The sequence below is a fragment of the Prunus dulcis genome, chromosome 8 (assembly GCF_902201215.1).
Source record: "Prunus dulcis chromosome 8, ALMONDv2, whole genome shotgun sequence".
NCBI lineage: Eukaryota > Viridiplantae > Streptophyta > Magnoliopsida > Rosales > Rosaceae > Prunus > Prunus dulcis.
Window position 1 is genome coordinate 10,574,170 of NC_047657.1, and position 22,628 is coordinate 10,596,797.

General features: G+C 36.9%; 2 protein-coding genes across 4 annotated transcripts; both read left to right on the forward strand.

Annotated features, from left to right (window-relative positions):
- The first annotated feature begins 2,578 nt into the window (after positions 1–2,578).
- On the forward strand, positions 2,579–9,226 carry LOC117637029 (guanine nucleotide-binding protein subunit beta-2). The gene is made up of 6 exons (XM_034371777.1): positions 2,579–2,947; positions 3,056–3,150; positions 5,344–5,768; positions 6,384–6,741; positions 7,802–7,915; positions 8,778–9,226. The coding sequence occupies exons 1-6, from the start codon at positions 2,842–2,844 to the stop codon at positions 8,811–8,813; spliced, it is 1,134 nt and encodes a 377-aa protein (XP_034227668.1). The 5' UTR covers positions 2,579–2,841; the 3' UTR covers positions 8,814–9,226.
- A 5,946-nt stretch (positions 9,227–15,172) lies between these two features.
- On the forward strand, positions 15,173–21,824 carry LOC117636646 (coatomer subunit gamma). 3 transcript variants are annotated; one of them, XM_034371250.1, is made up of 18 exons: positions 15,173–15,480; positions 15,963–16,057; positions 16,166–16,216; positions 16,358–16,471; positions 16,560–16,760; positions 16,836–16,937; positions 17,362–17,469; positions 17,544–17,777; positions 18,126–18,376; positions 18,515–18,686; positions 18,769–18,924; positions 19,047–19,097; positions 19,341–19,481; positions 19,568–19,765; positions 19,865–19,996; positions 20,077–20,250; positions 20,769–21,008; positions 21,253–21,824. In XM_034371250.1, exons 1-18 carry the CDS (start codon positions 15,435–15,437, stop codon positions 21,445–21,447), a joined length of 2,661 nt encoding a protein of 886 aa, XP_034227141.1. In that variant the 5' UTR covers positions 15,173–15,434; the 3' UTR covers positions 21,448–21,824. The 3 variants fall into 3 exon arrangements, with proteins under 3 accessions (XP_034227141.1, XP_034227142.1, XP_034227140.1); XM_034371249.1 differs by having other exon boundaries at positions 15,267–15,480; positions 15,960–16,057; XM_034371251.1 differs by lacking the exons at positions 18,769–18,924; positions 19,047–19,097 and having other exon boundaries at positions 15,266–15,480; positions 15,960–16,057.
- Positions 21,825–22,628: the final 804 nt, after the last annotated feature.

Below are 22,628 nucleotides of genomic sequence, written 5' to 3' on the forward strand. Positions count from 1 at the left end.
ACTCTTTTCTAAAGAATATATAAAAAATGCAACATCAACTTTGCTAATGGCGACGGGTGAAAAAACTCAGTCTTTGGATGGATATGGATTTCATTGTGAAGTTTTCATTAACCAAAGCGTTATCAAATACTTATGCTAGAAAAATCCATTTCAGACCTCTAATCTGATATGAAAATGAATCCTCATTAGTATAATGATACTTCCCAACTCAAGAACAAATACCAGCAAATTAAAAAAATTGAGTCTCCTGTGTGTCCAAATGCATCAATATCAACATACGTCAAACATTAATGTGTAATAACAGTTGACAGTTGCCGCGTATACCCTTGTGTTCAAGTAACATGATCATGTGATTATATTGTCACTATAGAAAATGTCATATACCATGCACCACCACACACACTCTCTCTCCAATCATGTTTTATGAGAGTGGGCCACGTTTTTGTTATTGTTCCATCGATGGCAACCTGACATTGTCACATACAAATGATAATGCAAGCATTGATTGGAGAAAAACTTAGTTGTAATGGAGATATTATTGTTTTGTTATTTTCGATTAATAATGTTTTGTAACGTGGAAATGTAGCGATATTAATAGGGGATAGCAAAATAATGATAGCCCATTTAATAGAAGTCTTGATGAGGCTCTTCTGCTTTTAAAAGTATGAATACTACTTGTTGTGACAAATCAAACAAAACCAAAATATACATGTTAAAAATTCAATGCAAACTGTTTTTCCAGAGAATATATTCATATTCTCCAAATGAAGAGATCAAAAATGAGTGATCCACTGCAATGAACATCAAAAGCTCCATCCTTTGCCGCAGAGATAATGCTGTGATGCCAACAACATCAATATAATGATTAAGCATATTTTTATCTTCTGAGTATCTGAACTTTGTTTCCCCTCCAAAACTCAGCTTCTGCACCATTGATGGTGTGATACGTCATCATTTGTCTCATAATAAAGAATCCTTTTTAAAATTTTTATTTTTTTTATATAGAAGAGGCAATTCAATTTCACCATGTACTTCATGAATGAGGGAATTTAATTTCACCTGCTGAAAAATTCCTAATTCCGTCTTTTATTTATGTAGTGTATGAAATTTGAGGTAATTATCATGAGAACTCAAACACAATGACAAGATAATTGCATTTAGAACAGAGCATCAACACCATGATCTGATAGATCAAAAGTGAAGGCCAAGACAATAATTCTGGAAATCACAATAGATTTCATGGCTGATAATGGAAATCATGGGGTGGCAATGATTCATTTACAAAAAATTAGATTATGAACCCCAAGTTGAAGTTTGATCATTTCTAGCATTTCCTGTGCCTCAATTTGCATCAGCTATGAGTAGTGAAAATTCAAGAAAGTAGAAGAAGTGCGAGAGGAATAAGAGTTCATTTTTAGACATTACTACATCTCCTAAGATAGATAGCACATGCATCAAAATTTTATTTTATTTAAATTTTTAGTTTTTCTTTTTTATTTAAGAGTAAAATGTGGAAATAAAATAATCATGTTTCCTCCTCACCCCATCTTCTATATATAAAGGGAGAAGCCCCAAAATGTGAAATTTTCATATAACCTTCAAATACCCTTTGTTTGAAAAGAAAACAATTTGATATGATGAGGACAGAACAGAATGATACAAAGCAATTAAAAAAAAAAAAAAAAAAAAAAAAAAAAAAAAAAGAGAAATAAAACGGACCAAAAAAAAAGGGAGTACCACATATAAACTCTTTATTAGAACTCAAATAACAAAAATACCTACATCCAAATTATGAAGGAAAAAAAATCATTTGACTTTTATGCGCACACACTAAATGCGTTGTTTTTGTTAGAATTAAATATAAATTTGTATTGTTGTTGTTGATACAAGCGATATTAAGGGAGATGAAGTTTTCTCACATACACATTATCAATGTGCCATGTAGGTTCGAACCTGAGATTACTGGTATGCAAGTCAAGATTTTTTTCACAAGATTAGACTCCGTTAGCCTAAATACTAAAACTTAACTCATGATGCAATGAGCTTATAGTTCAAATGATTAGGCATTGTTTGGTGGCCTAACTTGGATTGAATTAGAGTTGAGTTCAAGCCAGTCTTGTGAGTCTCATCCCTCTAAGTATGATCTGTAAAACACAATATGTTATTTTGCTGTCCATTTGAATTAGTTTAATCCCAACGCACTAAAAAACAATTAAGACTCATGTCCATTTAAATTGAAATAGTCCAATTTAATCCCATCACCAATGTCGCCCGAGGTCCTAAAGTTGGAATCATTCTTTCCTCAATATTGCTTTGTATATATTAAAAAAAACTCAACTCATGATTAAGTTTGTTTTAATAAAAAGTGTTCATACACCAAAATTAAGCGCAGCCAACAAATATGTACACGTCATCCAAGTATAATAGTAGCATTCACATGTGAGTTGTGGAGCTATGAGAGACTCACACGGTGTCTCCCATCCAGCACACCTCCCCAAAAACAAAAAGCCAAGTGGACCGACGTGGGCCCCGAGCCGCCAGTCGAAATTACGCTTCTACCCTCACGACCCATGCCCAAGTCACCAGCCTCTTCATATCACAGCTCTCACTCTCTCTCCCAATCTCAGAGACTCGTTCAGAGGCAGACCACAAAACCACCACCTCCTCCCTTTTAACCTTTCACACCTACACGTACGGAGAGCTTCCTGTACTTCCTCGCAAGTTCGAGCTCCGGATTCAAATTGAAGAAGAAGAAGAAATGAAAACCCTAATTTCGCTTTGAATCGGAGGAGCTGTTTCACTTTCGCTCCATGACCGGCTTCTAAGCTCGAATTCCGAGCAATGTCAGTCGCGGAGCTCAAAGAGCGCCACGTGGCGGCGAGCGAGACCGTCAACTCGCTCAGGGAGCGCTTGAAGGAGAAGCGAGCCTCGTTGCTCGACACAGATGGTATGGTGTGTGGGTTTGTGGTTTCCTAAATTATCAATGGATATTATTATTATATTGGTCTTTTTGGGGTTTGAGATCTAATTGGTTTATGATGGTGAATTCTTGCAGTGGCTGGGTATGCAAAGTCTCAGGGGAAGACTCCGCTCACTTTTGGCCCCACCGATCTCGTTTGCTGTAGAACCTTGCAAGGTCATACAGGAAAGGTATGATACTTACACATACATATACGTAATACGTATACATCATATGCTTTCTGTGCTTGTGTGGTTTGTTGTAAAAATGAGCTTCTTTTGAATGCACATTCATATGGGTTAATGGAATTGTTGGGCATTGGTAGTTTGAAGTGTGCTATTCAGAATAAAAAGCTTATTTTTTTTAGATTTTGAGTATGTGAAATTCGTACTAGTGGGGTTGTCTAGTTTGGAGAGTGTCGACTATCTGTTGAGAGGGAAATCATGCCTAACAAAATGTCCACAAAAGCACTAGATGCTTTATTTAGCAAGTTAGGTACAAAAGAGGGGAAAAGACATTTACAAGTTTTCAAAACAAAAAAGGGGATAGGTTGATTAGGGATATGGAGTAAGTTAAATGCATTGAAGACAGTGGTCAAAAGTATTATTAATAGGCAGTGACATTTTAGGTAAATACAAAAATTATTTTCCAGGATTATTAAGTCTGGAATACCTTAGGAACGAAAGTGAAAACAATAGACCAAATCTATCGATGGGCAAGTCCAACCAATGGACCAAAGGTAAGAGGATTACTTATAATGATCAGGAAGAATCAAGTTGCACGGCCTATATAAAGGGTAGCTCGATTTACACCGAAAGAGTAGCTCTCTACGTCCATCATTTCTTAACCGACGAACTTTATCCTTCTACACCCACATTTCCAAAAGATAATTAAGAAAAAGAATTCTTTCAAATAGAACCCACGGCTGGTTGGGTCTGGATTTAGCCATGTCTTCTTTCATTTTCTTTTGAAATCATAGGTGTAGGGTGACATTTCCCCTTTAAGAAAACTAAAGGTGTAAGAGAGCAACTCTTTGGGTGCAAAAAGAACTGTTCATAGATAAAGTTACTCTATAGTCTTCCGGAGTTGATTGGGTAGCTAAGTTCTTTAATAAATTTTGATTGAAAGAGAAATGGAAAATGAGTGGAGAAAAATCAGTGTGGCACTTTGATTTATAAAATTAAATTGGATATACGAAACTTGGGAAATTATACAGGAATTAAATTAATGATTCACACTTTGAAATTACGGGGAAAAAAAATAGAAAAAAGATTAAGAAAGAACTCACCAATTTTGATTTATGTCAAGTAGATTTGGTAACCAATTTTGATTCTATTTTGCTCGGGTACAGTATCAGATACAGAAGAAGATACGAATTAATCTCCGAAATTAGGATTCTGATACAGCAAGGATATGGAAATAAGTTAATATATTTTACATTACGTCTGTGTATAGTTCGTTTCTTCTGCACTTCCTCTCCTCTAATCTTCTTCTGTAGGATGCAAGTAGAAAAACCCTATCCCGCTGTTTCTGCGTCACACCAAGTAAAAAAAGCAGCTTCTACTTTCCAACTACTTTCCCTGTTTGTGTAATCTTTTGTTCATATCGATCCTTAAGTTTATGCCAGATGCTCATCACTTTCCCATTTAAGTCGGGCCAATCTCCTTTTAGGGTTCCATACTTTGGGACTTATGTAATAATGTTGGATGGTATAACAAAGGATATGCAAGACAATATCCCATTCCATGGTGTATAATGTCTATTGATGGCATTGTTTTGATACTTCTAAAGATGGGGGAGCGCATTAGAATTTATTCCATTCTTTGTAGTAATGCATCTTATTGATGATGGGAAAGAAAGTGTGCAAGTCATTGCAATCTTCCAAATAAAGAATTGTGAAGATAGAATAGGAAGTTTACTTAGATTTCAGTCAATTTGATGAGGTTTGTTGCCACGTTTTTGGTATCATAATTTCATTAAACCCTTCTGACAGTTATCATAGTTCGATAGACAGCAAAGTTACAAAGCCTTAATTCTAAAATTGCTTGTTTTTATTTATTTACTTCTCTATTGATAGATTAGCAAATATGATATGAAACTCTGTGTATAAATATTGAGCTCAAGACTGCAGAGTAGAAGTATTAAAATCCATATGATTTTCTATTTACTTCTTGTGCTCTTTGCTTTTGCTTATGAGTTATGGCTGTCTTGTGTTGTGCTTGTCTAGTCCTAAACCACTACAGACTCTCTATTGCTAATCACTCTTATTTGTTTTACTTTTGGACTTCCAAAGCAAGGTTACATTTAGATACCATAACTATGATTCCACTTCTAAGAGGATGAGGTTAAATAGGATTTATGCTCACTAAGACTTGCTGTTGCAGGTCTATTCATTAGATTGGACCTCTGAAAAGAATCGAATTGTCAGTGCATCTCAAGATGGACGTTTGATAGTATGGAATGCACTAACAAGCCAGAAGACTCATGCCATAAAGCTGCCTTGTGCATGGGTCATGACTTGTGCTTTCTCACCGACCGGACAATCCGTTGCTTGTGGTGGTCTGGATAGTGTTTGCTCTATTTTCAACCTGAATTCCCTGTGTGACAAGGACGGGAATCTACCTGTATCAAGAACACTTAGTGGACATAAAGGTTATGTTTCCTCCTGTCAATATGTTCCAGATGAGGACACTCACCTGATTACTGGATCTGGTGATCAAACATGTGTTTTGTGGGATATTACTACTGGCCTCAGGACTTCAGTTTTTGGAGGTGAATTTCAGTCTGGACACACTGCAGATGTACTGAGGTATATTGGGTGGTTTTAAATGGCTGTATATATAACATCTATTACATTAGGGTGTTCGTGTTCAATGAATACCTGCATATTTTACTTTTCAGCCTTGAGTTGTTAGGCAAAGGGAAAAGGGAAAGAAAAAAAAAAGGTCTTACAAGTTGGTACATCTGAACAGTAGATATTGAAACTGCTTAATAACTTGCAAACATTAACTCATAAAAACTTGTTCTTTTAATTGATCTGCTCTGAAATTCTGTGATTTAGCAATTTTCTGGTTCGTTATGGGCAGTCCATATTCATGTCCATTGATTTTACAATGTAATGGAACTGTTTGCTCTAATTTATTCAATGCTGAGAGAAACTGTGTCTACAGTTTTTTTTTAAATTGTCGGTATTGAAGGCTGCTAGTGTGGTTTACCATTTATTTGTAGCTCTTGTTGTTTATTATAGGATGGGACCCTGTACATCTGCACATTAGTTAATACCGACAGAAGGTTTTTATTCTGTATAAATAAGTTTAAAAGAATCTTTAACAAACCATAATATTGCCTCCGTACCTTTTGGTTTTGGTTTCCTATCATGAATACTCTAAATGTAACACTCACCTCACTGTTTGCATTCTTTCAGTGTATCCATCAATCAAAGCAACTCAAGATTGTTTGTCTCTGGTTCTTGTGATGCAACTGCCCGATTGTGGGACACTCGTGTTGCAAGTCGAGCAGTGCGGACGTTTCCTGGTCATGAGGGAGATGTGAATGTGGTGAAGTTCTTTCCAGATGGAAATAGATTTGGAACTGGCTCAGATGATGGAACTTGCAGGTTATTTGACATCAGGACTGGGCACCAGCTCCAAGTATATCACCAGCAACATGGTGATAACGACTTCCCACCTGTGAAAACCATTGCATTCTCAATATCAGGAAGGCTTCTCTTCGCTGGATACACAAACGGGGATTGCTATGTATGGGATACTTTATTGGCAAAGGTATTTGTAATGTAAAGAAAGTTTGATTCACATGTCTACATATGCTTTTGCATGATCAATTGAGCGCACTTCGTTTCCTAAGAAATTATTACTGCTGATGCCTTTTAGATCATGTTGTCTTGTACTTTATATTCTAGTTTAGCATTAAGGATTTATTCAGCATGTATATAGGCAACTTCCTGCACAGGCAGTACTTTACATTTACATGCAATTGATTTATAATTAATTTTCTCCGTATATTAAGTTAGACTTGAGTTATATAAACTAATTTCTATTTCTCAAATATTTCTTGTAAATAAAAGCATAACATGAATTCTGGTCACAAAAGATAAATAAGTTTGGAGTTAGGATCAAAGGTTGGCTGGGTGACCGAGTGCATATTTTTCTTTTGACACTGAAACACAGCAGAGTGTTCTGTTCATGAAATAAGTCAACCTACTCAACTGGTTCCATTTAGTAGATGATATTCTGTAGCTCTTATTTCTCCCTTGATTTCCATTTCTCTTAACTTCTAGCACTTGAGATAATCTGAATATAATTCTTCTACTGTTAAGATTTTTGTCTGTAATATTCTTTAAAAAAATTACATCTCAGATTTGTCAATATTTTCTGGGTTAAGTTTATTGCCACATGCCCTGCCTATACTGTGAGATATCATAATGTCTAAATAACATATAGCCTTGCATGCAGTTTGAAGAAAAAAAATTAGTTCAGCAAACGTACTTCAATACCTAAGAGGGGGAAAAGTAGAAAGAGTAGCGGTTGGCTTCCACCTTGAACAGTTATGATTGTCCATGATGCATCATATGAAATGTCATGCTTCGAATTAAAAATAAATAAATGTGGAATACTTCTAAAATGTCTTAAGTCATAAATTAATCCTGCCGTATGAAATGTCATACTTCCAATGTGTGTGATACTTTTAGAATGTCTATGTCATAAATTGATCCTATCAATCCTGCATTTTGATTTTCTTCCATCCTTTTATCAATATTTACGGATTTGTGTCAGGGATGTCATTGGATGGAATGGCTCTAATTGCTCTTTCATTTTGTGGCAGGTGGTTTTGAACTTGGGATCCCTCCAGAACTCACATGAGGCCCAGATTAGCTGTTTGGGTTTGTCAGCTGATGGAAGTGCCTTGTGTACAGGAAGTTGGGATACAAATTTAAAGGTTATTTTCCTAAGGCCTGCCTCTGTTATTTCATTTAGGGCATGCAACGTGCATGGGAAACAACATTTTTAGTAATATTTGTTGATTTTTTCTGCAATCATGAATGCAAATAGAAGTAGAGAAAAAGTAAGGCAGTGTAATGTGATGTTTCTGTTGCAAGCAGCACCCTTTTTAGACACTTTGACCTGCAAAAGTATTTTTGCATGTGTGATGTACTTATGAAGTATAAAGCTTTTGGTAACTTGGGCCAAGTATTTTCTAGTTTATTCTAAGGTTGTAGTAACAAGTAACTTCTGTGTGGCATTTAAAGATGCTTTATAGAGCTGAAGCGCTTATAGTTACTGGAATTTTGCCTTCTTATTGGGTTGTGTCTTTCTTTGCATCTGTTTACTCAGTATCTTTCATTCGTTGTATCTAATCTTGGAAGAATAATACCACATTTAAGGACCACATTGTTGATTACGTCTCTCATGAGAATACAAGTCGATCCCCCATGGGTGTCATCTGTGCAAGAGATATGGTCACGCTGTGGTCAATAAATATGGAACAAATAGTTTTGTTGATCTTGAAAATTGGAATCAATTTCCCTACAAAACAAGTTAAATTTCTTTCAGTACTATAATGTCCTCTGGGTTAGATTCATTGGAGTATCTGACTATAATAAATGTTTGTTTGTTGGGTTGATAGACCCTGCCATTCGTTGTAAGACCATTAATATTCTTGGATCAGTATGGTCTTATTTGTTATGTCTGTTGGTCCCTTTTTATGGTAGTTATGTTGGGTTTCTTCTTTATATTCTCAATCAGTCCACATGCGTCGTTCATTTTATGAAATATGACTTTGTTTTGTGTTTACATTGCAGATATGGGCGTTTGGAGGCCATAGGAAAATAATTTAAGCCTATTAGGGAGCAAACATCTCCTTTTTGTATCCTGAATTTCAGCTTCTCTCAGACCCACGGTTCTCGATGCCTCTCTCGCATAGTATATCCTTTGTACCTTTCTGTGTTGTTGATGAAGATACTGGGTATGAGAAACTAGAATCTTCTAATGTGTTGCTTGTTGTAACCCACTCATTGGAAAGACGGACAGTTTTAATATTGAGCAAAAGATGCATATACGTTTCGTGAGAACTTGGGCTTGAGAAACCTCCTCTTCTGCTCTTTGCCTGAATATTTTCCCTCCTCTGTAGCTACCAATCTCACACCATGTAGCTTTCCATTAGAATGTTGTAAATGACTGTTTCTTCTTCCATGTATGGTTTTCTCTCCCGGTATATTTTTACACATTGATGCGGTTATTTTGTGTTAAAGAGTCTATGCTGCAAATTGATGTTTAGTCTCGACTGATTTTGCAAAGGACGCCCCAATTTCGTTTAGGGAGAGATACATTTTGGTTTCTGCAGTTTGTTTGAGTTTACAATTTCATCTTTGTAGTTTTAAAACGTACAATCATGTCCTTGTAAAGAAATGGAACAATGGGAAACAACTATATTGTGGGGATGGGAGGATTTTGAGAAGCTTAATCAGTTAATACTTCTATGTTAATCATTAGGAGATGAATCTCATGGAGATAAGTACAATGGGATGCTGAAAATTGAACTGAGAGTTGTGTATCAAAAGAAAACTGAAGGGGAGTTCAAAGGAGTGGAGTAGTTTTGTTTGATCATGGGTTTGTTGATTATGGTTTGCACAAATGTACAAAACCCACTTTTACTACAAATCTGCTTTTGCATGCAGATGCGGGATGCTCTCTTGCATTTGAGTTTCATCATCCATTCTCGAGTTATAGATCTTGCTCTCTTGCATTTGAGTTTGATCATCCTTTCTCGAGTTATAGTAATTTATACTATTCTTATTTTAAAATAAATAAATTAAAAAAATTTACTGTCTAGCAAAACAAAACCAAATGGAGATGTGAGGTACTGGTGGCAATTTGTTTTAAACGCGTTATGTTCGTGTCATGTCATTTCTTTGTTTGTGATAAAAATACTTTAACCTAACTTATTTAATCAATTGTTTCAAGTAATTAAAAAAAAACTCGTCCGTTTCTAACTGTGTCTTGTTCAGATTAAATGCGTTCTCTATGTAAGATGATTTATTGTCTGTCTAGGACTCGGTATTGATCAAGAACTCAACATGTACTCGTCCAGCTGCTTTTATTTTTTAATCAGTGTTTAAGTTAAATGTAAAGGCTAAAGTTTCTTAGTTTTATATGTATTGAGATTCATTGTTCTACTACTGTTTCTTGATGGGCAAGACACCTTGACCGACACACAACTCAAAAGCATTCACCCAATCTAGAACAAGATTATGAGGCATCGACATCTAAGGAGAAGAATCTCTCTAAGTAATGTCGACAATTTCGACAACAAGGCTGAGCAAGGTTAGTGTTTGAGTTTTATAAGTTGTTAAGATTAACACTCTGTGTCAAAATGGGAACTCACTTGATTCTAAGTCGATTTTATTATATGTTCTTAGTAGTTCGTGTCATACTAGTGTTCATGTCATTGTCAAATAACACTTACACAATTTTTTATATTAATCGATTTTTGTGCACTTTTTTCATTCACTAATTTTACATCACCACACATAAAATCAAATGTACTCCATTTACCAAAACTTGGTATTTGGGACCTCTCAACTTGGACTTGACTGCTCGATTCTTGTGTTCGGCCATAGACCTAGTATAAGCCTCCTCTAGATCCAAAATTCACAGAAACACATTATAATTCCAAAAAATTCACCAAAAAAATACTACCAGCATGCACCTTCATTATATGAAACAAGTTTTCAGTTTTTAAAAAATGAAAACTAAAAACTAAAAATTGAAAGCTGAAATAATTATCAAACGGGCCTTAGTCTAGCGATATTTATCTTTCCAATATCGAAAGTAAGTAACCATCGTTGTATTAAGAGCACCTCCAGCGGTGCAGCCCAGCCCGAGGCGAGGGCGGGCCAAAAAAAATTTCGCGCTCCAGCGTTGCGCCCAGGCCCGGGGGTGGTGTGGGACCCACCAACTCGGGCCAGCCCAAAGTCCAAACCAGCCCCAGGTCCAAAACGAGTTTGCTGACGTCAGCGCACGCGTCACGCTGACGTCAGCCCTGGCCAGTTCAAATTTTTTTACCGTTGGCGCGTGCATTGCACGCGCCAACGGTAAAAAAATTTGAACTGGCGCGCGCTGACGTCAGCGCGACGCCAGCGCCAACGGTAGGCTGCCACGTGTCGCGCTCGCTGCCTTTCGATCTGCTTCTCCTCTCAATCCAACGGCTGAGGCTTTTTTGGGTGAAAAAAATCTGAAAAAAATATGAAAAAAATTCTAAAAAATTCTAAAAAATTCTGATATTTTTTTTCTATAAATACCTATCAATACCCTTCACTTTCAACACCAATACTCTTACATTTCATTATACTTCTACTATAATTCACTCTTTTTACACAACATTTTCCTCTTTTTCATCTATCATTTTGATTTCATATTTTTATGGCTTCTTCTATCGAAACCGGAGGGGCTTGGAGCACCATGGAAGATGTTTCCTTGTGTGAGGTTTGGCTCCAAATTTGTCATTGTCCCGTGTCCGGCAATGAGATGAAATTTTTTCATATGTGGAAAAAAATTCATGCCGAGTTTTGTGAAAAAATTCCGGGGACTACTCGTACGGAGATGGCATTATCCAGTAGGTGGAAAGTTCTCAATAAAGAGTTGGGAAAATGGAGAAATGCCCTAGCAAAAGCGATGGACAACTATAGAAGTGGGCAAAATCGTACTAACGAGGTAAGTATTTTATAATTTTTCTTTTATTAAGTTTAATCTCCTCATATATATATTTTGTTAATATTGCTTGCATTTTCAATATTTTGTACATATTGCTTGCATTTTAAATATGTTGTTAATATTTTTTGCATTTTCAATATTTTGTTAATATTGCTTGCATTTTCAATATTTTGTTCATATTGCTTGCATTTTCAATATGTTGTTAATATTTCTTGCATTTTCAATATTTTGTTAATATTGCTTGTATTTTTAATATGTTGTTAATATTTCTTGCATATCCAATATTTTTTAAATATTTATTGCATTTCCATTTTTTTTGTTCAATAGATGATTCAAGCACAAATGTGGTTCGGTGCAACCGGGGGTGGCAAAAAAAGTTTCACCCATCATGAATGTTGGGAGGTGGTGAAATTTTGCAAACGCTTCGTAATTATTCCAACGGGTCCGGAGGTTGTGTTAAACGAGACGCCACTCCGTGATTCAATGACATCGGATTCACCTCTTGATTCTCCTATGAGTCAAGACTCACCCATCGAAAAGGAGCCGAGGCCCATTGGCCGAAAGGCCGCGAAGGCAAAGAAGAAGGGTAATTCAAGCAATCAAAATTCACAATTTTTGGAGGAAATTGCAAGGCAAAACGGCATAAGAATAGAAATGGAGCAAAAACGCCAAGAGCACGAGTTGGCCCTTGATGCTGAGTTTGCACGTGAAAGGGAGTATTTGCGCAAAAAAGATATGGACAAGACAGATCGGGAAACCATGGCGATGGATACAAGTCATATGTCCCCTGAAACAAAACAATTTTGGAAGCTAGAACGAAGGGATGTTATGAGAAGAAAACTTTTCCGGGATGATGGGCCTAGCAACACGGATTGGTTAAATGATGGAAACCATTAAATTAGTTAGCATATCTTTTATGTATTTGTATTTTAGTTGTTTTCTATTAAAGTTGTTATAATTCATGTATTTTATTTTAGTAGTAATTCATAATGACTTGTATTACATTTCACTATTTAATAAACAAAGCATTCAATAAATTACCTTTTTATTCAACATATTCCATACTTCAAACAAAACATAATAAAAATAAAATTAAAAGTACAAACAAGGCACAATAATAAAAATAAAAGTACAAAGAAGGCACAATAAAAATAAAAACACAACCAAACCATACCAAATAAAACATAAGCAAAGCATATATTCTCCATAATTAATCTTCATTGCCTTTCACCGCCCATAGATGCTCCATCAAGTGAAATTGACGCATTTCATGAACATACGAAGATTGCATCTCCTCATATCGATCTATCATTCGGGTCATCAAATGACCATCCCTCACCAACGGTTCCGGCTCAAACGGTTCTCCATTTGGCCCCATGGGCCTTTCATAAATCCGTGTCAAAGCCGTGTTCATTGGATCCGGTTCATAGACCTCTAAAGCATCATAATCGTACTCATCCTCCACAATCATATTATGGAGGATGATGCAAGTCATCATAATGCTTCTGAGGATCTCCTCATCAAACATGCGGGCTGCACCTCGAATAATCAACCACCTGGCTTGAAGGATGCCAAAACACCTTTCGACATCTTTCCTGTATCCCTCTTGATATGTAGCAAATAATTTTTGCTTCTGGGATCGGGGATTTGGAATGGATTTGACAAAAGTCGTCCACCTCGGGTAGATTCCATCAGCTAGGTAGTATCCCGTCTGGTATACTGTATTGTTGACTTCATAGGTGACATTGGGGCCTTGGCCTCTCAATACATCGTTGAAGACGGGGGATTGACCCAGCACGTTGAGGTCATTTTGTGATCCTGCAACTCCGAAGAAGGCATGCCAAACCCATGGGTCGAAACCAGCAACCGCTTCAAGGATGATACTTTTTTGGCCTTTTCGATTTCCATAATCACCTTGCCAGGCAGTTGGGCAATTCTTCCATTGCCAATGCATGCAGTCGATGCTACCAATCATTCCAGGGAATCCTCGAGCATCGGCTTTTTGTAGAAGCCGTTGGAGGTCCCTGGGAGTAGGTCTACGCAGGTAGTCCCTAGTGTACAGAGTTTCAACAGCAGAACAAAATCTTACCAAAGCCTCCAACGTAGTGGACTTCCCCATCCGGGCAATCTCATCCACCTGATCAGCAGATGCATCATACGCCAACATTCGTATAACAGCTGTAAGCTTTTGCTCAGGAAGAAGCCCCAAAACCCCAGCAGCATCACACTTTTGAACAAAGTATGCATCATAATTGCAAACATCATGCATGACTTTATTGAACAAATGAGGTTGCATTCTAAATCGCCTTCGAAAATCAACATCAAAGTACAAAGAAGTTGGGATAAAATAATCTTCCAAAAGATTCTTACCCCGAGAATGCCTATGTCTTTCCACATTCCGGCGGCGGCCGGCTTGTGAACTATGACGGCGACCTTGGTTCTCTTCTTCTTCCAAAGCCACTGCTATGAGAACTTGCTCATCGACTTGTCTCTGCAACTCATTGACTTCATCTGCTCTACGGTTTCTCTCTCTTCTTTCTCTCTCTTGTCTTTCCAAACATCTCCTAAATTCTTCCATTCAGAATGAATGAAGTATGAATTATAAACTCTCAGAAATGAAAATATAGAAAGATGTGGTGTGAGAGGTATGAGCTGGGACTCTGGTTTTATAGAAAAATTTGGCAAGATAGACATGCCACGTGGCTTGATTTTATTGGATGAAATCTTATCTGAAATTTGAAATTCATCCGAAATTTGAACCCTAATTTGTATGAAATTCAACTTTTGAAATTCATCCGAAATTTGAACCCAAATTTATTTGAAATTTGAACCCAAATTTATCTGAATTTTGAATTTTGAAATTCATCCGAAATTTAAACCCAAATTTATCTGAAATTTGAATTTTGAAATTAATTCGAAATTTGAACCCAAATATTTATCTGAAATTTGAACTTTGAAATTAATCCGAAATTTGAATCCAAATATCTTATCCAAAAATTTTATCTGATTATGAATAGTCTTGACACGTAGGAATCCGAAAATCTTATCTGAAAATATTACCCAAATTAATTATTTTCATTACAAAATAGGAGGAAAAAACAAAAAAATGAATAGTAATTGCCATGGCTAAAGGCAACGGGTGGAGACACAATTTACTATTTGCAAGGGCAAGCACTATTCACGTGAATAGTGCTCGCCCTAGCTCCACCCTTGCCATGGCTAAAGGCAAACGGGTGGAGTTGCTCTAATGCAAGACATTTTCAAGAGTGAATAAATACCCAATAAATTGAAAAAGAAACAAGGAAAAATAGAAGGTACGGGCTATTCGTATTTTAATCAATCGGCATTTGAAGTAAGTCGCACGGTTTGGGTTTGGTACTTCATGGGTAGTTTTGAACTTTCCTCTTCTGCGAAAGGGTAATTTAGAACTTCTACTCCTACTGGATCCACCAGCACACATGACGTGGCGTGCTCCCATAAACAAACACCGTCAGCACCCCTAGACCCGCACCCGTACAGGATCCAAACTCCATCTTTTAGTTCATCTGATCTGAGCCCTCTTTAGGCTCTGTTGGCGTTTGTTTAGAAACAAAGCCTCGTATTTTTTTTTTTTCTTATTTCTTCTTCACCTTCAAAACCTCACTAACTACGCTCAGAGCGGGCCAGCGAGCAAACATTTAGAGAGAGAGAGGGGCTAACAGGTCTGTACAGTTTCTCTAGATCTCAGAGATTCATTTGGCTTTGCGATGGCTCAGCCTCTCGTAAAGAAGGACGACGATCGTGACGATGAAGGTATGCCCCTCCCACTCATAGACTCACAATTTTTCTTTCTCTCCAAATCGATCTCCAAATCGATCTGGTTTTTCACTCCCAATTTTGGTTAAATTTTGGGCCTCTAGGCTGCAAATTCTTATTCCGCAATTTGTGCTCCCAGATCTCTTTGTTTATAGCTGTTTTATTCCCAAGATTTACCTATTTTGAGGCGTTTGAATGGGATTGCAGTCAATTAGGGTTTAAATATTATTGATCGGCTTCACTTTATGCTGATCTGGTTCATTTATAAGTTTTGTTGCGCCAATGTTGCAATGTGGAAACTAAACTTATTGCAAATCTAATTGGTTTGTCTTGATTTAGTGTGAATGGTCTATTGATTTGGATCTTGTAGCCTTGTTGATTGGTTCGGGTTCTGGGGTATTAGCAATGTCAATTCTCTGAGTTTTATAGTAATTAGCTGCTTAGTAAGGCTGTATCTTTTGTGATGTTGTTCACAGCAGAGTACTCTCCGTTTCTGGGGATCGAGAAGGGTGCTGTTCTTCAGGAAGCCAGGGTTTTCAATGATCCTCAGCTAGACTCTAGAAGATGCTCTCAGGTTATTGCTTTGCACCACCGAAGTATCCATCTAATCACATTTTCTCAGTCGTCTTATTTGCTCTGCAGAAATTGACGTTGGGTAATTTGCATTGTTTTGCATTTTCAGGTCATTACGAAGCTTCTGTATCTACTGAACCAGGGAGAAACCTTTACAAAGGTCAATTTCCTTCTGTACTGAATGGTTCTGTTGCTTCCTTGAATCAGTGTCTTATGCGTCAATTTTGTTGATCTACTTGAAGCACTGTTATTGCATTATTGCTCATCAATTGATTCATGTTATTTGGAATTAAACTGATAGGTTGAAGCTACGGAAGTTTTCTTTTCCGTGACTAAGCTTTTCCAATCGAGAGATATAGGATTGAGGAGAATGGTTTATCTGATCATAAAAGAGCTCTCTCCCTCTGCGGATGAGGTGACATAACTTGATATGATTTGATTTCCTCAATATATTTGCATGCACAAAGATTGGGACTGACTTCAGATATTTTTCCGATGACAAGGTTATTATTGTGACAAGCTCCCTGATGAAGGATATGAATAGTAAAACTGATATGTATCGGGCAAATGCCATCCGTGTGCTGTGTCGGATTACAGATGGAACCCTTCTGACCCAGATTGAGCGGTATTTAAAACAAGCCATTGTCGACAAGAATCCAGTGGTTGCAAGTGCAGCTCTAGTTAGTGGGATCCATCTACTCCAGGTACTGTTTCTGTTATCCCCAGTTGCAGGATTTAGTTGTTTGCTGAATTTGCATCTTACGTTCCTCTTTTGACAGACTAACCCAGAGATTGTCAAAAGGTGGAGTAATGAGGTTCAGGAAGCTGTCCAGTCAAGAGCTGCCCTCGTACAGTTCCATGCACTGGCTTTGCTCCATCAGGTATGTGTGATTGGTTTGGTTGGGTTTTTGTTTTTGTTTTGAAAGTATAGAGTAATTTCTTAGTCTGATATCCTCCCTATGGTTAATTTACCAAAATAGCTAACTAATTATTTGCATTCATAGACATATGTTGGGTTCATGTGAGCAAGTGAAACAAGCAGGCTAGGTGTGAAGTGTGTGTAATCATTTTCTATTTGCATAGCCATAGTTTAGCTTTTTAACTCTTTGCCATGGACCTTAGTTCCCTTGTTTTGGTACTTATGCCATGTAGTTGATTCTGGTAGAGGAACAGTCATTTTTAAAGTTTTTAAACGGAATATAAAGAAAGATTCTTCATCTACCCAACAGCTATCCTTAGATAAGATTATATCGATCATGTTTAGAATTGAAAGGTTTTGAGGAGATTGTACCTTTGAAACTGCAGATACGACAGAATGACCGTCTTGCTGTTAGCAAGTTGGTTACCAGCTTGACAAGGGGGACTGTCCGTTCACCATTGGCCCAATGTCTATTGATCCGATATACTAGTCAGGTGCTTATTCTGCTGGAAATTGTTAGTCAACTTGGTTTTTTGGTGCTTTATTTTAATTAATTATTTGTCTAAAGGTTATCCGCGAGTCAGCTGGAAATGCACAAATGGGCGACCGTCCTTTTTACGATTATCTTGAGGGGTGTCTTCGCCACAAAGCAGAGATGGTGATTTTTGAGGCTGCCAGAGCAATTACAGAGCTCCATGGCGTGACCACCAGAGAACTGACTCCTGCAATCACAGTTCTTCAGCTATTTTTGAGCTCTTCCAAGCCAGTGCTAAGATTTGCTGCTGTCCGCACTTTGAACAAGGTTTCCCCCTCCTCCTTCTACTGTACTACAAGTTGCATTTGAAATTTATGATAATTTGATATAATGTTATTTTAGTTTCTCTTTTGTTGGTAAATGAAATCAGACTGACCTTCTGTCATGAATTTTGCTCTTGTAGTTTTTAGATAGATGTGAAATCCTATGTGAAATGAATTTGATTGTATGATCAATGTATTAACATTTATGAATACTATGTAGGTCTTGATTATCTGGATTTTTTGTTTGGAAAAAAGCATGTTGTTCCTTGTTACTTTGATTTTAGTTGTTTTATTGATTCTTGGTAAATATTATTCCTGATATATTATACTAACAAGTTTGAACTTTTTTCAGGTGGCAATGACACATCCAATGGCTGTCACAAACTGCAACATTGATATGGAGAGTTTGATTTCTGACCAGAACAGAAGTATTGCCACACTGGCAATCACCACACTTCTGAAGACAGGAAATGAATCAAGTGTGGATCGCTTGATGAAGCAAATAACTAATTTCATGTCAGATATTGCTGATGAGTTCAAAATTGTAGTTGTGGAAGCCATAAGATCATTGTGTTTGAAGTTTCCACTGAAGTACAGAGCTCTGTGAGTGGGATATCAGATACAGTTTTTGTTTTTTTTGTTTCAAAATGTTTGGTTTAATATGGTTATTAGTTTCACTGCACGTATTCTTATTTGTGTATATTTTTTCAAGTAACGTTCCTTGTCTCTCGTTTTCCACAGGATGAACTTTCTCAGCAACATTCTCAGAGAAGAAGGTGGATTTGAGTACAAAAAGGCAATTGTTGATTCAATTGTGATTCTCATAAGAGATATCCCTGATGCAAAGGAAAGTGGCTTGCTTCATCTTTGTGAGTTCATTGAAGATTGTGAATTCACCTATCTTTCTACACAGGTGGAATTTTTCTCTATCATAAACTTGTTAAGAATTTAATACTTTTAATGTTTTTTGGCTGATTGAGTTATTGTATTGTTAGATACTCCACTTTTTGGGTATTGAAGGGCCAAAAACCTCTGATCCAAGCAAATACATACGGTATATTTATAACCGAGTGCATCTTGAGAATGCCACTGTTCGAGCCAGTGCTGTGAGCACATTGGCAAAATTTGGTGCTTTGGTTGATTCATTGAAGGTGATATCTTTTTAAATGAACAATGTCTTCTCTTATCTTCCCCCTCTTTACTGCAATGAGTTTTGTTGCTGGCTATGGTTACCGATAAAAGTAAACAATTTTTTTCTTCTTCTATGTTTCAGCCACGAGTATTTATTCTGTTAAGACGATGTCTCTTTGACAGTGATGATGAGGTATGCTATATCTATTTTTGAGGCTATACGTTTAGGTTATATATAAATATATGACATATATGCATGAGCATTGATCTAAGAATAGGTGTGTGGCTCTGAGCATTTGTCTGTATCTTTGTTTGTGTTCCTGTGCCATTGCTTTCATGTTTTGTTTGTTTTAGCTTTGGGATTAACTTAATTGTTTTAGTATTCTCTGTCCTTCAGAATATACTGAATAGTTTTCTCTTTTCTGCAATTTCCCAGGTTCGTGATAGGGCAACGCTCTATCTAAATACGCTTGGAGGAGATGGTTCAGTAGTTGAGACTGACAGTGATGTAAAGGACTTCCTCTTTGGGTCTCTGGATGTGCCACTTGTCAATCTGGAGACAAGTTTGAAGAATTATGTGAGTAACCTCCATTTGCTTTTTCCATTTTTTCCTTTTAAGGTCCTTATCTCATGTTTTCAGGAATGTGTTAATGCCGATTACAGGAGGCTTCAGAAGAACCTTTTGACATTAATTCTGTACCCAAGGAGATTAAGTCCCAGCCACTTGCTGAGAAGAAAGCCCAGAGTAAAAAGCCAACTGGTCTGGGTGTGACTCCAAGTGCCCCTGTATCCACAGTTGATGCTTATGAGAAGTTGCTTTCCTCCATTCCGGAGTTTTCAAACTTTGGCAAGCTATTCAAGGTTCTGCAAAGTGAATATTTCCTCATACTTTACATGCATGTTTCAGCTTATATTTTTTTTTTTTTGCTTTGGAATTTATTGTGTACCTTTTCACATCAGTCCTCAGCACCTGTGGAGTTGACAGAGCCAGAAACCGAATATGCAGTTAATGTTGTCAAGCACATCTTTGATAGTCATGTTGTATTCCAGTACAACTGCACCAATACCATTCCCGAGCAATTACTGGAAAATGTAATGACTGGTTATTTTGAAACAGCTTTTTAATTTTGTAGCTCTCCTTGAGATTTTCTTTATAACTCTCTGTCTGCCAGGTTATTGTGGCCGTGGATGCTTCAGAAGCAGAGGAATTTTCTGAAGTTGCATCTAAGCCTCTTGCGTCTCTTCCTTATGATACACCTGGACAGACCTTTTTGGCATTTGAGAGGCCAGAAGGTGTCCCCGCAGTCGGAAAATTTTCGAACACATTGAGGTTCATTGTTAAAGAGGTACCAAGTTCTACCTTTATCCATGTGCTTAGATTGAGTTTCTTGACAGCGAGTTGATCATTAAGAACCAGACATGGGAGTGAAACTGGCTTTAGCTAATAAAACTATGGAAAAGCTATATGTGTTTTTTGAAGATCTATATAATCTGCAAGTCTTGTCATCCACAACTATCACATGGATGGATGTCTTGCTCAAAGCTTTTGCTAAACTTCACCATACACCTTGTTGGTTAATAACACTGGTTGTTCTAGTTGTTCTCTACTCATAATACCTTGCTCCTTAAATTGGATTTTGGATTCTGTACATCTTTCTTCTATGGGTTTGTTTTGTGTGCATGAGAATTTTTTAATTGTGTTAATGAAAAAAGACTAGAAGGTTGGCTTCTAAGGATATACACAATGATATACAATATGAAATACACAATGATACACAATGATATACAATATGAAATATGAAATCATCAGAAGTTTTGAGCTTTGTCTATTTTCTTTTCTTATGAGTTGGGTGTGTGTCACCAGGTTGATCCAACCACTGGCGAGGCAGAGGAAGATGGTGTGGAAGATGAATACCAGCTGGAGGATCTTGAGGTTGTACCTGCTGATTACATTTTGAAGGTTCCAGTCTTCAATTTCAGGAATGCATGGGAAAGCATGGGCCCTGATTTTGAGCGGATAGATGAATATGGCCTGGGACAAAGGGAGAGCTTGACTGAAGCTGTTAATACTGTCATCAACCTCCTTGGACTGCAGCCCTGTGAGGTAATTTTGTTTTAAAATCAAATGTTTATCATTTGTCGATTAGGCACTTTTGGATTCTTTCGATGTAGTGTTGCCTTACATGTGCTTTTAGAGGTTGAAGTATCCCCGTTGGTACTCAATGGATATATCACTTCTAATAATCTGCGTTGGATACTTCACAAATGTATTTTAACTTTTGAAAATAAGTTGATTAAATTATATGTATGTGTATATTTTATGCCGTATTTTCTCGGTGTGGTTTCAGGGCACAGAGGTTCTCGCCAGCAACTCAAGGTCACACACATGTCTATTGTCTGGTGTATACATAGGCAATGTGAAGGTCCTTGTGCGGTTGTCTTTTGGAATAGATAGTTCAAGGGAGGTTGCCATGAAACTGGCCGTTAGATCTGAGGATGAAGCCGTCAGTGATGCCATTCATGAGATTGTGGGCAGCGGCTAGTTGGTTAATACAGGCGATCTTTTATTGATACGACGGTCTTTTCATTTTTCTCTAATGAGAGCACTGGCAGAGATGGCTGTATACAGATCAAACATTTTGTAGAAAGAATTGCACATTACTACATTTGAAAGTTGAGGGGGCTTGCAAGAGGTCAATTTGCATTTTTATCGAGCGTTTGCCTGCTCATGTGTTTAATTAGTAATAATAGTCGGAAGAATCGTGTCAAGCTCATTGGATTGACTTACCTTTTACCCTATTTTTTTGTTTTTCTTTTCTTTAAATTCAAGTGTAGTTTTCCATTACATTTGTTAATGTACAAGACATGAATTTTGAAGCACTCTGAATTACAAAGAAGTGAATTGTATTGTTTGGTTCCACTGGTATTGAATCTGATTGGAAAGGCTCTCTCATAGGCATACATAATAATGATTTCTTGTTTACTTTCATAGTTCAAAGTCGCCTCAGAAAATTTCTTCCTCCCGCACGGTATTAGATCCTCTTGAAAATTTCATGTTTATTTTATGTTGGAAAAATAAGATGGTTTAAGATCTCTTGCGCACTCATCGTTTACAAACTGGTTTTTAGGCGCAAGTTCTATACATTAGTCTCTCTGGTAAGGGGTGCTTCATGGGAAGGCTATTGTGTCCTTCCTAGTTAAACCTCTAATTTTTTTTTTTTTTTTTCCCAAAAAATGTTCATCATGCATTGCATTCTTTTTAAGGAGCTACTTTCAATTTTGATGTTCTAAATCATGAATCATGATCAACTTGAAGTAGCCAGGTTATTGACAAAAAGGAAGAGATAGCCAGTTGGGAAGATGGATTTTAGGTAACAAGAGGGTCATAATTTTTCCAATTTGTACACTACTAGAAATCCCATGTCACCATTTGCATGGTTAATGTGTTTATATATATATAAAAGTACATTGCAAGCAATAATATTACTCTTTACAGATTACACATGGCAATTAATATTGGTTTGCAATTTCTGATGCCTTAATTGTAAATTACCTGGATATCCATGAGGCAGAGAAACAATACTAAAAAGAAAAAAAAGAAAAAGAGAAACAATGCTACCCTAGCCAAAATTTATATTCCCATGATTTAGATTAGTTTAAAGTAGATTATCGCTTGTATCAAATTTTTTTTTTTTTTTGTATATTACCTGGATATCCATGAGGT